Below are 14490 nucleotides of genomic sequence, written 5' to 3' on the forward strand. Positions count from 1 at the left end.
CAAAAGGAAGTACTGCTTCACACAGTACATAGTTGAACTGTCGAATTTGCTTCTACAAGGTGTAGCGGTAGATTAGACTTAATTCCTTGAAGACGACACTTTGTTCTGCTTCCATTGGCAGAGTCAGTGTGCCTCTAAATGCCAGCTGCTGCAAATCACAAATAAGGAGTGTTCTTGTACTCAGATCCTGAATACGAGTTTCCCATTGGGGCATCTGGTTGGCCACTGTGAGGACAGGATTCTGGACTAGATGGGCCTTTGTACTGATCTAGCAAGGCACTTATGTTGTACTTAGCCCTCCTGATGCACACATCTGCCTAGGGGCTTGCAAACGTGGAGCTCTATTTGCCTAATTTATACTTCTTGAATTGTGTGGTGTACAGTTCACACATATTGGACTCTATCCGAGTTAGCCTATATGCCAATGTGAAGTTCCTCGTACTGAATGACAGGCAGGCATGGGGAGGGACAATTTTAATTCCCTAACACACTGGTCTTCAATTGGAGGATTGGGGATCCACAAGAGGATCACAGCCTGATCCCAAGTGGGTAGCAACAGGAGCACCACCACCAGGCATATATATGGTAAAAAAAAATAAGAAGTGAGTTCCCAAATGCATGTTTGGTTTAAAAGTGAAAAAGTTGAAAATGCCTGTATGAGAATTGGAATGTCAGCACAGGGCTTTTGGTTATTAGTGTCCTCTTGGGTTCTGACAGCTTGCTTACTTGCATTTCATATTGGCTCAGTCCCCCCTCATGATTTGACACTGAGTTTCAAGAACTAGAACAGTTTTTTTCATTTTTTTAAAAAAGTTTCACTTAGCTATAATGATGGTTGAGCTCCCCAACTTCAGAGCAATCCTTTTTGAACTGCGTAGAAAATGTTTCTTAACTTTGTTTCTCCTGGAGCAGTAGTTAGAAATGTCTTCTAAATAAGATTCACTTTTGATTTGGAAACAAGGAAAATAGGATTATGAAGTTTGCTCTAAATTATGGAATTAATACTGTGATGTTTAAAGGCTCAGAAAAAGAAACATACAACAGGGGAAAGAATAAAAGGATTTTCTTTTATTGTGAAGAAAATATACCCATTTCCTAAAATTTCAAAAAGACATCAACATTATGTCCTTAAGTAGCAGCTACTTAATTAGGCTCCAGTTATTTTCCAGGCAGCATTTCCACAGTGCCCAAATTCCATTCAATATGGTTGTGTAACTCAAATGAGTTTAGTGGACTGAGATTCAGGGTCACAGGTTCTGAGCCAACTAATGTAGGGCTTAGAACTGAAGATACTGAGATCTTTTGTTTTTCTTTTGCCATAGAGGTACTGTAATTTGATACTTTATTTCCATAGTTTGTTTATACAAGCACAGCTGTTAAACAGTGTCAGTTTCAAAAGTTCTTGCAGAACAGGGAGGTCGAATACTTTACAGGAAAAACGGATAAATACCAAATCTGTAAAGGTTTCACACATGAACTCTGCCATTCTTCCTAAGGCTTCACCTTACATCATCGCAATTAGAGATCAGCTAAGAACAAAGCTCATTTCAACATAAAATTGGACCCTCCAGAATAACAGTCCCTCCCACCAAACATTGTTAGACTTAATTTTTTTAAAGTGTATTCCTCACAGCTGTCATTTCAGATGAGTTTGGGATTTTTTAGAGCATGCTTCTGTGAGCTGAGAATAGGTCAGAACTGTAGTGTTTATTGACATAAATCCTTCAAGATTCCTAAATGTGAGCACCGACTTAAGATGGTGGAGGAAGGCTGTCATGGATAAGGGGAAACATGGATCTTGATTGTAGGCAAAACAGCAGCATACAGCAAACGTTGGCTGCTGAAATGATTTTTTAAAAACTTTGGATGTGCATTAATATAGCAGATTTGTGTTGCTAATCAAAAACCTAGTGTTCGCTACCTTCAGTTCTGTTCCAGAATTTTATGCAAATTCCTCATTAAAGGTTTTTACTGAAGCACAAAATCCTGGCTACATTTGTGAAACAAATTAACTGATAAATGTCTGGGTGTCTTTTGTGATGCATAGAGATGCACTACATTAATTTCCAAATAACTTCATTCTTAAAAAATGGAAATATAAAGAGATTACCAAGAGACGTAAACTTTATCCCCTCGGGCTGCTTTTTGTGTTTTTGGTCCTTGCCTGCTGAGTCTGTGCCATTAGAACAATTCTGTTACCGTGGCACACAAGATGCCTTAAACATCCAGAGCTCTAAATGGCTTTTGTAAACATATCAGTGAATGTTCGCTAGGGTTAGCATTGCTTGCTTCCTAACAGACATCTTAAAATTGTAGCAACTTAAATTATTTATCTGGCATACAGACGAATTTCCCTGTTACAAATCCAGAACTACTGTACTTGACATAAGCCTTAGTAAAACATTTTGTACTGTGTCCACCTCTCCCTTTTGCACACTTGCCTTGCCTTAATATTGAAAGTGTGTCAAGTTTTGGATATTGTTTCCCCCCTCCTTCCCTTAAAGTGCACTTCTGTGGCTGTAGATGCAGGCTTGAATTGGAATGGAGGCTGGATAATAAAAGGTGCAGGGTAAGTCACTTGAGGCAGGTTCAAGTGAGGTGAATTTTTGTAAAAGAAGCTTGCCTAAATTACACAAGTAGAAGTGAAGCAGGCATCCGGTTACCAGAAGTGTTCTCTATTTTTCTTATAACTATTTTGATGCAGAAGACTTTTTTTTTTAAAAAAAAAAACCTGAACATTACGTTAACAAATTCTTCCAGTTTTGAAATACATGGCTCTGCTTTTGACAAGTCAGATAAATACTGTGTTGTAGAGTCCTATAATGATACTCCCCAAAGAATCACATGAAAGTTGCCAAAGAGATTCTAATCTCCAGTCTCTTCACATCCATTTTAACAGAATCTTTTCAACATCTTGCTTTACCATTTTACACAGACCGTTGTCTGTGAAGTAAAGGAAGGATTTCATCCCATACCAAAAACACCAACACAGACCCTGAAATGATGAAAACATAATCATGCTTTAAGGTGGTGTCAGAAGGCTGTATAAGGGAAGAGGGCAAGCAGGAAAGCATGCAGTGGAGAGTGGTGTCAGGCTATCAACCGTCCTCTTTTGTGTAAAAATATATTATTGAACCTCATAAGTGTCTGTGCACGTGGCCATGACAACAATAGCCTTTCTAGGAGTAAAATGTCGCATTTTGGAGCACTTCCATAACAGTTTGAAGGGTGTGTTGGAAATAGCTGGTGGTTATGTTTAATTTTTTACATGAACTCACACATGATTACTCACATATGTCTGCCCATGAGGGGGAATTGTGTGCTGTTTAAATAGTCTTATGTGAACACAGCTTACCACTTATGTACACAATCCACAACTGTCTTGGCAACAACAGAGCTGATTAAATTGCTCATCACACACTTAAAGGCAAACCTCCACTGTGCCCTAATTTAAAAGATGGTAGCCCCAAACAATACATACGGGCCACTATTTCCAAGGGCTCCCGGGGAAGAGTAGGACCAGCCTTTCTCTAACATCAAACATGCTGTTAATCATTTATTAACAACAGATCACTGAGGTGGCTATATAGGACTTCCTAAAGCAAGGGTTGGGAAGCTGTTTTATCAGGCAGCAGACAGAAAAAGTATGCTATACTTAGGAAGCTGCCATACTTAACCAAAGCTGTATATTAGTGAAGGCCATTGCTCTATATCAGGCATAGGCAAACTCGGCCCTCCAGATGTTTTGGGACTACAACTCCCATGATCCCTAGCTAACAGGACCAGTGGTCAGGGATGATGGGAATTGTAGTCCCAAAACATCTGGAGGGCCGAGTTTGAATATGCCTGCTCTATTATCCTTAGTTAAGAGTACTAGTTCATCCTAATAAAATAAACTATACACTTACCTATGCATGGTGCAACCCAGTATACCAATAAATAATTCCAAAATTTCTCAGGCTGAGCGAAACAACTTATGTGCAAAGAAAAAGCCAGAGCTGGGTTAAATATGGCTCCTGTGAGATGTCCTCCTGTGAAAGGAAAAGCAGAAAGTTATTTCCTTCCTGTAAAGATTTGTTTCCTGAAACTTTTAGTGTCTAGTGTTAGAATTGATAGTATGGGATATCTTTCTACTCATAATGTCAGATAGAATTAAATTTCTGATAGTGTGATCAGCTATTGTTAAAAGTACTAATATTCATCATTACTCAATATCTGGTCCAAACAATCATTTATTCCAGTCCAGTATTGTGTGCTCTCTCCAGCCTTGTTTATCTTAACTGCATGAACTCTGAGTTGAACCTAGGACCTTCCATGGGTGCTAGAAGTATTTCAATGTTCAGTAGCCTAAACTAAACTGATGCTGCAAAACCGGATCAGTACATCAAGATCAGGACAATAGTTCTTGCATACATTAGCTACCATGAGGTTTCTGAACCATCTCCTGAAGGAAGCAGAGTCTCTGAAATTCCAAAGGTTTGCTTTTTGTTTTGCTAACAATATCCTCAGTAACGTTTGCCTTTTGTGACTTCTGAACTTTGTATGGGGAAGGTTAATAATAAATGAGAATACTTCTATGCTGTACAAATCCTCTCATTAACCCTTAGATAGTATCTGTGTGAGGTATGGAGTTGCTTTACCTGTATTATAATGGGAAATTGACCTTAGAAACTACCTTAATAAAGACCACTCAGTGAATATGGGATTTGACCTATGGTTTCCAAGGCCCAAAGTCAACACTTCAATGAACTACAGTACTTTAGTATGCACACCACATCTAAAGAATGAAGCTACCCGGTAGACAGTTACTGGCCCAAACTTTGTTTTGGTTGGGAATGCCTAAGGCAAACCTCTTATCTCTCAGACTCACCTTTAACCCACTCCACACTGCTACCGTAATATATACACAACATGAGACTGATAATATACTAGCCTTTCTCGCAAGACTGTTGCAAGAGCTACTGAGATAATGGATGTTAAACACTTGTAAGTGCTCAGTAAGAAAATTTCAAAGCCAGTAATGAAACTAGAAAATTGCTATCTCATGATATTGGCCCCAATCCAGGGAAGATCTTGAGTCATTTTTGTTATATAAAATCTGTAGCCACCTTTATTTCTGATCTAGAGTACATCACGAAATTGTTTCCAGCTGCTCCCGAGTCAGTTGTGTAGTGCATAGAGCATGGCTTCTATCATTTTGCCATATTCATTGCATAACAGAGAAAAAGGCTCTAGCATACTGAAAGATTCAGCAAAAGTGGCTGCCAGAAAGAAAACAGCTTTGTGTCTGTTTTCAGAGATGACAGTCTTCAATTAATGCTTTGTCACATTAAAATGCATGTGCTGCACAGAGCAGTGGCAGTCTCCCAGGGTATAAATGAGTTTGGATCAATTCCTTGAGAATATCACTGTAGTTTGTATTGTTCTTGGGTCTTTCACAGGACCATGCACCTGCATGTGTTGCTGATGTGTTTTGCCTCTGCTGTTTTTGTATGCCTGTTTCCCGAAAGGCTTGGGTCAGGACCCCAGCCTACAATTTCAGACTGCAAAGTTACTGCCAGTCAGTCAACTCAGTAGACAATGCCGGACTAGATGAAACAAATTGTACTCCAATACTATAAACTATTCTGAATGAAATGTTGTATTTATAAATAAAATTGGAATCTTGGTGAAATAGATTCAATTTAGATTCCCATTAAAGTAACTTTAATGGGAAAGTCTCAACCAAAGCCAAAACTCCATTCTCCTGTTAAGGAAGAGGCTGCTAGCCAATAACAGAACCTGAAACCAAATAATAATGCTAAGGCAACCAAAGAGAATGTACTGTCTGCTTCGTGAAAGGAAATAACAGCATGAAGGCAAGGAGAAGGAGCAAAATGTACAGTTATTTTGGAAGCATTACAGTCATAGGCTAAACTCCATTCTCCTGAGGTAATAAATCTCTGTCCTTATTTTAGGGGAATTGTGCAAAGCACACAGGAAGCAATGCAGTGAAACACCTGGCCTCTTGGCACACAACTGTCCACAGGGGTGCTAACTTGAATAAAATATGTGGGGCTTACCTGCCCCACATAATCATATGACGCAGGACAACACACACCATTTGAATGGCAATGCCCATCAACTTTGGGAGGCCCACCCCCCTCAAATATTTTACTGGGAGACAAGAGACCTTGGCCCCTAGGAGTTGGCTTCTGTGACTGTAGTTAGTAGCCCTTCGGTCCTTCAAGTGCATACTATAGATTTTGAAGCACATTCCTGGCAACTCTGGATTCATACGAAAGATAAAAGTCTACATGCACACTATACCTTTAAAGCACATTTGAAGCACATTTCTCTTCCAAAGAATTGTGGGCACCGTAGTTTAAGGGTTGCTGGGAGTTGTAACTCTGAGGGGTAAAACTACAGTGCTCAGAATTCTTCAAGGAAAATAATGTGCTTTAAACATATTAAATGACAGTATTAGTAATGGCTGGCAAACTGACCAGAAAGACAGCTTGTGCACCACTACTGAACCTTCCATGCATTGTTAGGAAAGTGCTATACTGTGTGTGTTTTGCATCACAAGCTCAGTTCACACTTAGCACCCATGAAGCCCAACAGGCTTAACTAGCACCCTGTATAGAGTAAGAGTGTATTATAAGAATACCCTTCTGGTTCTATGCAATGTGCAGATATTCTGTGGTTCAATTTAGACAACATTTCCACAATGGAGAAAAAAGTTTTAAAATTAGATATAGAGCTACTTTAGGTGGACACAAAGGCTTACCGTAGTAGTGCCTTTGCAGGAGATTATTAGAGGCAATAAAGTCCAATGCAGATAAGCAGTATAAAACCAATTGTGTAAGGCAATACATAACATTCAAAGCCTATTTACAGCCTGAGATAATAACAAAAGAGGGAAGAGGATAACAAACCTTCATATACCATAATGGTAATCAGCATGGCGACTAGATGGACCTTTGTGTTGGGGTTCATTGATTCAAAGGTCTGTAAGGTCAGATGGAGCAATAAAGAGAATAGGAGTTCTAGGACAAAAGCTTTTGCTAAGGTAGTTTGAATTGGGGTAGTACTGCAATTCTCCGCTGCTGTCTTTAAGTGCACCGATGTCATCCCCAACATCCAGATTAATTTGATGTAAAGATGAGCCAATACTGCTCCAGTGAACTGAGCTGAAGTCTGTAGCCACCAAGTCTTGGCTGTGATCTTACCCTTGCAGAGAAGTTGAAAGCTGCTGGAGGGGTTGTTGATGCTGCTGGGCAAAGTCAAACCATGAAGAGCAGTGAAAACGTAAGTGAGGGCAAGTGCCACATGAGGTTTGGGTGGCAAATCAGCCAGTAGACAAATCTCATGAGTACAGGCACAGATCTGGAAGATTCCAGTTAACTCAAGGAAGAAGCAGAGGATATTTGGCTTATGAGACTGCCTGACCAGTCGCCTGCAGCCAGCCGTGACCATCATTGTAACTGCCATCACAAACAGTGAGATGCAGGCTTCACTGACATCCATGATAAAAAGATCTGAAGTTCCTGCAGCAGAGATCAATAAAGTCACTTCTCCCTGTTCTGTTCCACCTCCTTAGGGACAACTACAACTTTCTGGCCTACTCAACTCTCCTCACTTCAACTTCCTTTTGCTCTCTGAGGACTTGACAGTGCCTCCTGCCTCCTCAGCCCTGTTAGGGGATTTCAGTTCCCCTGCAGATATCCATAAAATATCAGCGGATACCCGTGCTCCACTTTGCCTGTCCCCACAGCAGGGTCAACTTTCTCCTAGCCCTGCCAAGATTTCTCCATTGACTGACCAGTCTTGCTGTTGCCAACCCAATTCTTCTGCCACCATCACTGGTTTCATTTCCAGTGTTTAATTTTCCCACACTCTCTGACTCTAGGCAAAAATCGTTGTGATACCAAGTTTGATTGCAGGGGTAGGGGAGAATTTGGCTCCCTGTCCTGCTTTGCTGGCGTCCTAAATGGGTAGAGACGGGCCCCACTAGACGCAATAACAGCTCCTTCAATGCTGATAACAGATTCTAAATCACATTCCTTCTCTATGAATCTCAGAGCTCCCCGCTCTATTTTCCCCAATTCTTCTCTTTTGTGCTCATGATCCGCAGGCAACTGAACTGGTCCAAGGGCACGTTAGTACTTCTCCGTAGCACCTCTCATGCCGTGGCACTCCGCTCAGCTTTTTCCGAGCCCGCTGCCAGAGGGCTGCGATCTGCTACCTGCCCACAAGCTTCTCTTGGGTCGCCGCAGCTGGGGCGACAAATGGAGCACCGCCGACGCCGCTCCGCAGTCAGCACCAGCCGAGTGAAACAGCAGCTTTCAGCTTTGCAAGAGCAGCAGCTGCAGCCGCTGCTGAGAAGGCCGGATTGTGTCTGCAAAGCGGATCGCTCGAAGCCTAGCCACCGCCTCCAGGCGGGATGGGCCGGGTCAGGCCAGGCGTGCGTGAGACTCTGGTCCCCTATAGGGTCGCGGGAAGGCTGGGGGAGGAGGTGGACCCGTCTCCCCGAGAAGGAGGGGCAACAGGTGGCCCAGGCCCGTCCGCGATCGTAGCCTTCCCTACCGTATATAGGGACGACGCGTCGCGGAATCCTCCAGGCGGAGGAGCCGGGCTGTGCTTCCTCTGACCCCTCGGGGTGAACACCTTGTGCGATCTAATACAATTAACCTGCACAGGCTAACAGAAACAAGCAAGGCCGACCAGAAGCTTAGTTTAGTACAGTACATTAATCCCAGAGGGGAAGCCTTGTTAGTCTGTTGCAGCAGAAACAGGAGAGTTATTGCGCGCTTGTTTCAGAAACATCGGAAATGCGCCTCTGTGGATCAGGCTTATATCCCAAGCGTTAAAATTCCACCTCTTATTTTCCTTTCCTGCTCCTCCTTACTTCAGAACAGCACTGCCCCATAAATCCTAAATATGTCCCTTTTTCAGATAGCGAAACGAAATTTTAGTTATATTGTTTCCTTTTATCCAGATATTACATATGAGAAGGCCGGATGACCTCAGAGATGTTCTATGTTCTGAGCAAACGCTCAGGGCTAGTTTTGCACTCCTGGGCATAGTGCCAGTGATGGGCCTTCCAGCCCTGCAAGGAGGGCTGGTTATTTGCCCTGGTTGGGCCACAGAATGGTAGCACTCACATTCTCCCTCTGCCACCTGGTTGCTGGATATGCTTCAGCTGTGGCACTTTTGAATGGGAGGTTTGATAATAATAATAATAATAATAATAATAATAATAATAATAATAATAATAATAATAATAATAATAATTTAATGGAGCCTGTGCATGACATTTTGGATAACTTAAATTGGTAGGCAGGCACTACAGATGGAAACTGCATCCCCACCAACAGCAGGGGGTCAACTGCAAAGTAGGCAAAACTTTTGTTACCGTACCATCTTCTTGCTTTGCTGCTCCTCTGCCCTAGAGGGAGAAGGGAGATGCTGGACCATCCCTGGGGGACAGTGGACCCACTCACCATGGATTTGTAACAGGTGGAGGTTAAATGGGGCGGGGAATGTTGGTTCAATGTGAATGCTTTTTGGAGAAGGGGGAGGTTAAGAGTTTATTTATTTTCTAATCAGTGGGTTAGAGTATTGCTTTATTATTTGAGTATTGGTAATGTTGTTCACCTCTATTTATGCGGCTGGTGGTGTGCCCCCCCCTCGATGTTATATGAAATACTAAGGTATGATCCCCACCCCTGGTTTTTCCCTATGTTCTTATGTATTGGATATCTTTTTTTATGCTGTAAGGCGCTTGGAGACCACTTTCAGGTGACAAGCGACTAAGAAGTCTAATAAATGAAAATAAATGAAATGAAACTGCACTTGGCTCCCATTCAAAAGTGGCACCACTGAAAAGCATTGGACGCCTGGCAGGAAAGGTGGTGAATGGCAGTGTGGTTGGTTCAGGACAGTGAGAGACCCTTCCAAGTCCCTGGGGCACTCGGCCAGTGCCTGAACTGGCTGGCTCCTGGTAAAGGGCTTCGTCCCATTGAGTTAAATGGAGCTTACTCTCCATTAAGCAGGTATAAGATTGCGGCCTCAGTCCCTAATAAATCAACCAGCTTTGTAGTTCCTTCCCCGCTCCAGTAAAATTAACAATAATTGTGACAAGTTATTTCATACAATTTCTGACCTTTTGAGATTCACCCATTTCACCATCAAAGTGACAGATTTTCCATCAAAGTGACAGAGACTTCATATTTTCATGATACATTTTTGATGACATGAGAGGTCTCCACCATCACTGGGTATTCAAGTCATATATCATTTAAAAAAAGGTAAAGGTAAAGGACCCCTGACAGTTAAGTCTAGTCGTGGACGACTCTGGGGTTGCGGTGCTCATCTCACTTTACTGACCGAGGGAGCCGGCATTTGTCCACAGACAGTTTTCTGGGTCATGTGGCCAGCATGACTAAGCCGCTTCTGAAACCAGAGCAGTGCACGGAAACGTCATTTACCTTCCCGCTGGAGCGGTACCTATTTAACTAATTGCACTTTTTTGTGGGGCGTGCTTTCGAACTGCTAGGTTGGCAGGGGCTGGGACCGAACAACGGGAGCTCACCCCGTCGCGGGGATTCAAACCAGCGACCTTTTGATCGGCAAGCCCAAGAAGCTCAGTGGTTTAGACCACATATGAACTAGCAATCACAGATATGGACAACAATTCCCTTAATTATAGTGGCTAGTAGAAATGTCTCAGTGACCATAATTTTTCTGAACATATTAATGATTGCCGAGTTCATTCATTAAATTGTGTCACGATCTTGAAGACAATTAGGATTGTTCACACCAACAGAAAATATGTTGTATGAATTATTGGTCCCTTCATTTAAACTAATACCAGTATGTTTCTATCAGCCTTCTGACCTTTTAAAAGAAATTAGATTCTTCAAGAACCATGATAAAAACATTTGTAGCTCTTGCTGTCAAAGGTGCAAAAAGTTACAATATGACAGTGTTTTTCAACATTCAACATACATATATTTAAAAAGCTAAATGAAGCTAAGCCATTTTGAGTGTGTGTGGGGTTTCCCATCCCTATACTGTATATGATTTTCCATGCCTAGATTCATTCTGCTTTGGCAATCCCACTATCTATGACACTTTTCCAGTGACATGTGCAAACCACTATGGAAACAGGAGGGCATGGAAAAACATGTAGGAGAGAGACACTCAAATTATCAGGAGGCTGCTGGAACAGCTCCCCTATGATAAAAGGTTCAACATTTGGGTCTTTCTAGTTTAGAAAAAAAGGACTAAATGGTCCCTTGATAAGAGGTGCATAAAATTGTACATGGCATGGAGAAAATGGATAGAAAAAAGTGTTTCTCATGCTCTCATAATGCTAGAACTCAGTAACATCCAACCAAGTTGAATGCTGGAAGATTTGGGATAAAGGAATACTTCTTCCTACAGCACAAACTATGAAATTCACTACCATAAGATGTAGCGATGGGTGGGTAACTTTAAAGTAGGATTCAGTTTTATCAGATGACCACAGGTTCCAATATTATGAGAGGGAGAAAAGCATCTCTGTCCACTTTTTCCACACCTTGCATCATTATTTACATCTCTGCCCTTAATTGCCTCCCCCAGAGCCATAAATGTTGTAACTTTTCTCCATAGGGCAATTGCTTCAAACCCATGATCATGTGAGCATATAGAGGTGAACAACAAACACACAACAGAGTGGTTTTATGGGACTAGGGTTGGACTAGATGACCCTTGGTCCCTTCCAACTCTAAGATTCTATGACTTGAGGAAGCAGGGACAGAGACAGTAAACATGTGAAAGATGATTAGAGGTAGCACTTGCCACACGCCATCTTTTTGTGATGATTGTTCAGACATATTCCCACCTTGACAACTCATTAGTTGGTAAGTACTGTATGTTTCACACATATAACCTTGCCAGCCGTTCTTTCATACAAGTGACAGAAGGGGCAACAGACCTGCATACACCAGCGAGGTGATGGCGAGGGAAAGCACATTAGCTCTGACACGGATCTCTTGCAATTGCGACTCCAGCACAGTAAACTGGAATGTGACGGAGGTTACAAGCTCTGTGCAAAGGGCCTTTAAAAAATATGTCTTGAGAGGATTGCTACATTCCTGGGGATGAGGGAATAAATTGCTGATCCCTACAGACCAGATAGCGTTTTGGTACAGTTTGGCTAGAAAGGCCCCAATGAACTGGGCCCCAATCTTCAGCCCACCTAGCTTCATTGAGATGTCCTTCTGCAAGACGTCTAGCAGGATGCAGGTGGGATTGGTTATGCTCTCACTTAAGGTCAAGAGGAAATGCATAGTGAGGAAAGAATAAAGGTGGCCCAGATAAAGCTGGGTATGGTTCTCCAGCTGAGCCAGAGGATGCAGGATACCAAAGCAAGCACACAGCTGGAAAGTGGCCAACATCTCCAGCAGGAACAGCTGCAGCTCCGGATGGCTCACAAGGTTGCGAGTCACTGCCCTGACCTCAGTTGCCAGCACTATGGTGCCACCTCCCATAATCAAAAACAGCATGGTGGTGTATTCATTCTCCATGATGAAACACCACTGTCTCCAGGAAGTATTGTATAGTCACTTAGGCCCTCTTTTAACGCTGGGTTTCTCTTGTGGCCAGATTCCCTCTTTATTATCCTTTGCTTCTCATGTGGTCATATTAGTCCCAGTTTTCGTGGGGTTTGGGTCAAATGGCCTATCTATCTGTATCTGTGGCTCTCTTTCATCAGGAGTCCAAGCACCTCCTGTTTTGTGCTGTTCTTGGTCATGTGTGTCCGTGGTAAAACTTTTCCCTATGAACTCCTCTCTTATAAAAGGACCACAGCTGCATCTTCATGTCATGGAACCCGTAATCTGTGCTCGCATTCTCATCACAGAAAACTACGTCCTATTCTAATAAACGGGTCACAGTTTTTATTACCCTCCTGATATGGGCGTCAGAGTACTTCTTGTGGGGGTATGTGAGCAATGGCTCTCCACTATTGCTCTATTTCTGGATATTGCCACCCAAACTTCTGCCCAGGGCCCTTCTTCCTTTGGGGATGTGACCAGAGTAGAAAACGTATCCTTTCCCTCAGGCTTCTTTCTTTCTTTCTTTCTTTCTTTCTTTCTTTCTTTCTTTCTTTCTTTTCCGTCCTTCTTTCCTTCCTTCTTTTTTGTGGGTCCCTTTTTATTTTCAGGAGCAAATTATTCTATGGCAACCCACCCACACCCCTTTGTGTCAATGAGTCGCTTCTCTTAAACAGAGAGTTAAGCATCCCTCTCTCCTCCTCTTGATGGGATAAGCAGATTGGTTAACTTCTTCTCATTGTCAGTAAAACAAAAAAGCTGCTTTTTGTGTTAGGAAGGAGTGAGAAGCACCCTCTGGTATACTGAGGGGGGACCTAAAGGACCCCTTTTCTCTCAGAAGTCGACCCCCCCAAACGTCCTCAGGTCTCTTCTATGGTACCAAGCCCTGCTCTGGCTGGCCCTCGCCCCCAAATTCCTCCACGCACTTTCCCCGCCTCAGACCCAAATCACAAAACAAAGCCGCCCAAAGGAGGCTGTGAAAAAAGCAGTTTCTGGGTGACTGAGGCAAAGCCAAGGACGCGCAGGCGCAGTCCAGCTCTGTCCTCGCGCCCCGAGTTCAAACATTTAAAAGGGGGGACAGTTTCTTCCCGATTGTTCCGAGCGCGCGCGTGCGCACGCCGCCAGCCGGAGACCGTTGGAAAGCAAGTCACGTGGTAGGGGGCCGAGAGGAGCCGCCGAAGCCCTTTTCAAATAGGAAGAAGTTGCCGGCATCTTTTTCTCCCTCCCTCCCTCCCTCCCTCCCTCCCCCCGTTCAGCGTTTTCATGGAAGCGTCCTTCTCACAGCAGAGACTTTACCATTAGAAAAATAGGGGAGGGGGAGTACCGTCGCTGTCTGTCTCCCCCCTCCCCCAAACCACACCTGAACTTGCCAGTTGTTGTTGTTTAGTCGTTTAGTCGTGTCCGACTCTTCGTGACCCCATGGACCATAGCACGCCAGGCCCTCCTGTCTTCCACTGCCTCCCGCAGTTTGGTCAAACTCATGTTGGTAGCTTCAAGAACACTGTCCAACCATCTCGTCCTCTGTCGTCCCCTTCTCCTTGTGCCCTCCATCTTTCCCATCATCAGGGTCTTTTCCAGGGAGTCTTCTCATGAGGTGGCCAAAGTATCGGAGCCTCAGCTTCACGATCTGTCCTTCCAGTGAGCACTCAGGGCTGATTTCCTTCAGAATGGATAGGTTTGATCTTGCAGTCCATGGGACTCTCAAGAGTCTCCTCCAGCACCATAATTCAAAAGCATCAATTCTTCGCTGATCAGCCTTCTTTATGGTCCAGCTCTCACTTCCATACATCACTACTGGGAAAACCATAGGTTTAACTATACGGACCTTTGTCAGCAAGGTGATGTCTCTGCTTTTTAAGATGCTGTCTAGATTTGTCATTGCTTTTCTCCCAAGAAGCAGGCGTCT

General features: G+C 43.2%; 2 protein-coding genes across 2 annotated transcripts; both read right to left on the reverse strand.

The window, feature by feature from the left end:
- Positions 1 to 1047: 1047 nt before the first annotated feature.
- Positions 1048 to 7650, reverse strand: LOC118085238 (aquaporin-11). Its single transcript, XM_035115675.3, has 3 exons — positions 6918 to 7650; positions 3909 to 4031; positions 1048 to 2995 (listed from the first exon to the last, which is right to left on the reverse strand). The coding sequence occupies exons 1-3, from the start codon at positions 7507 to 7509 to the stop codon at positions 2928 to 2930; spliced, it is 783 nt and encodes a 260-aa protein (XP_034971566.1). The 5' UTR covers positions 7510 to 7650; the 3' UTR covers positions 1048 to 2927.
- A 1973-nt stretch (positions 7651 to 9623) lies between these two features.
- Positions 9624 to 12557, reverse strand: LOC148686052 (aquaporin-11-like). Its single transcript, XM_088668446.1, has one exon. It carries the CDS (start codon positions 12555 to 12557, stop codon positions 11937 to 11939), a length of 621 nt encoding a protein of 206 aa, XP_088524572.1. The 3' UTR covers positions 9624 to 11936.
- Positions 12558 to 14490: the final 1933 nt, after the last annotated feature.

Source organism: Zootoca vivipara, chromosome 4 (assembly GCF_965207765.1).
Source record: "Zootoca vivipara chromosome 4, rZooViv2.hap1.1, whole genome shotgun sequence".
Taxonomy (NCBI): Eukaryota; Metazoa; Chordata; class Lepidosauria; order Squamata; family Lacertidae; genus Zootoca; species Zootoca vivipara.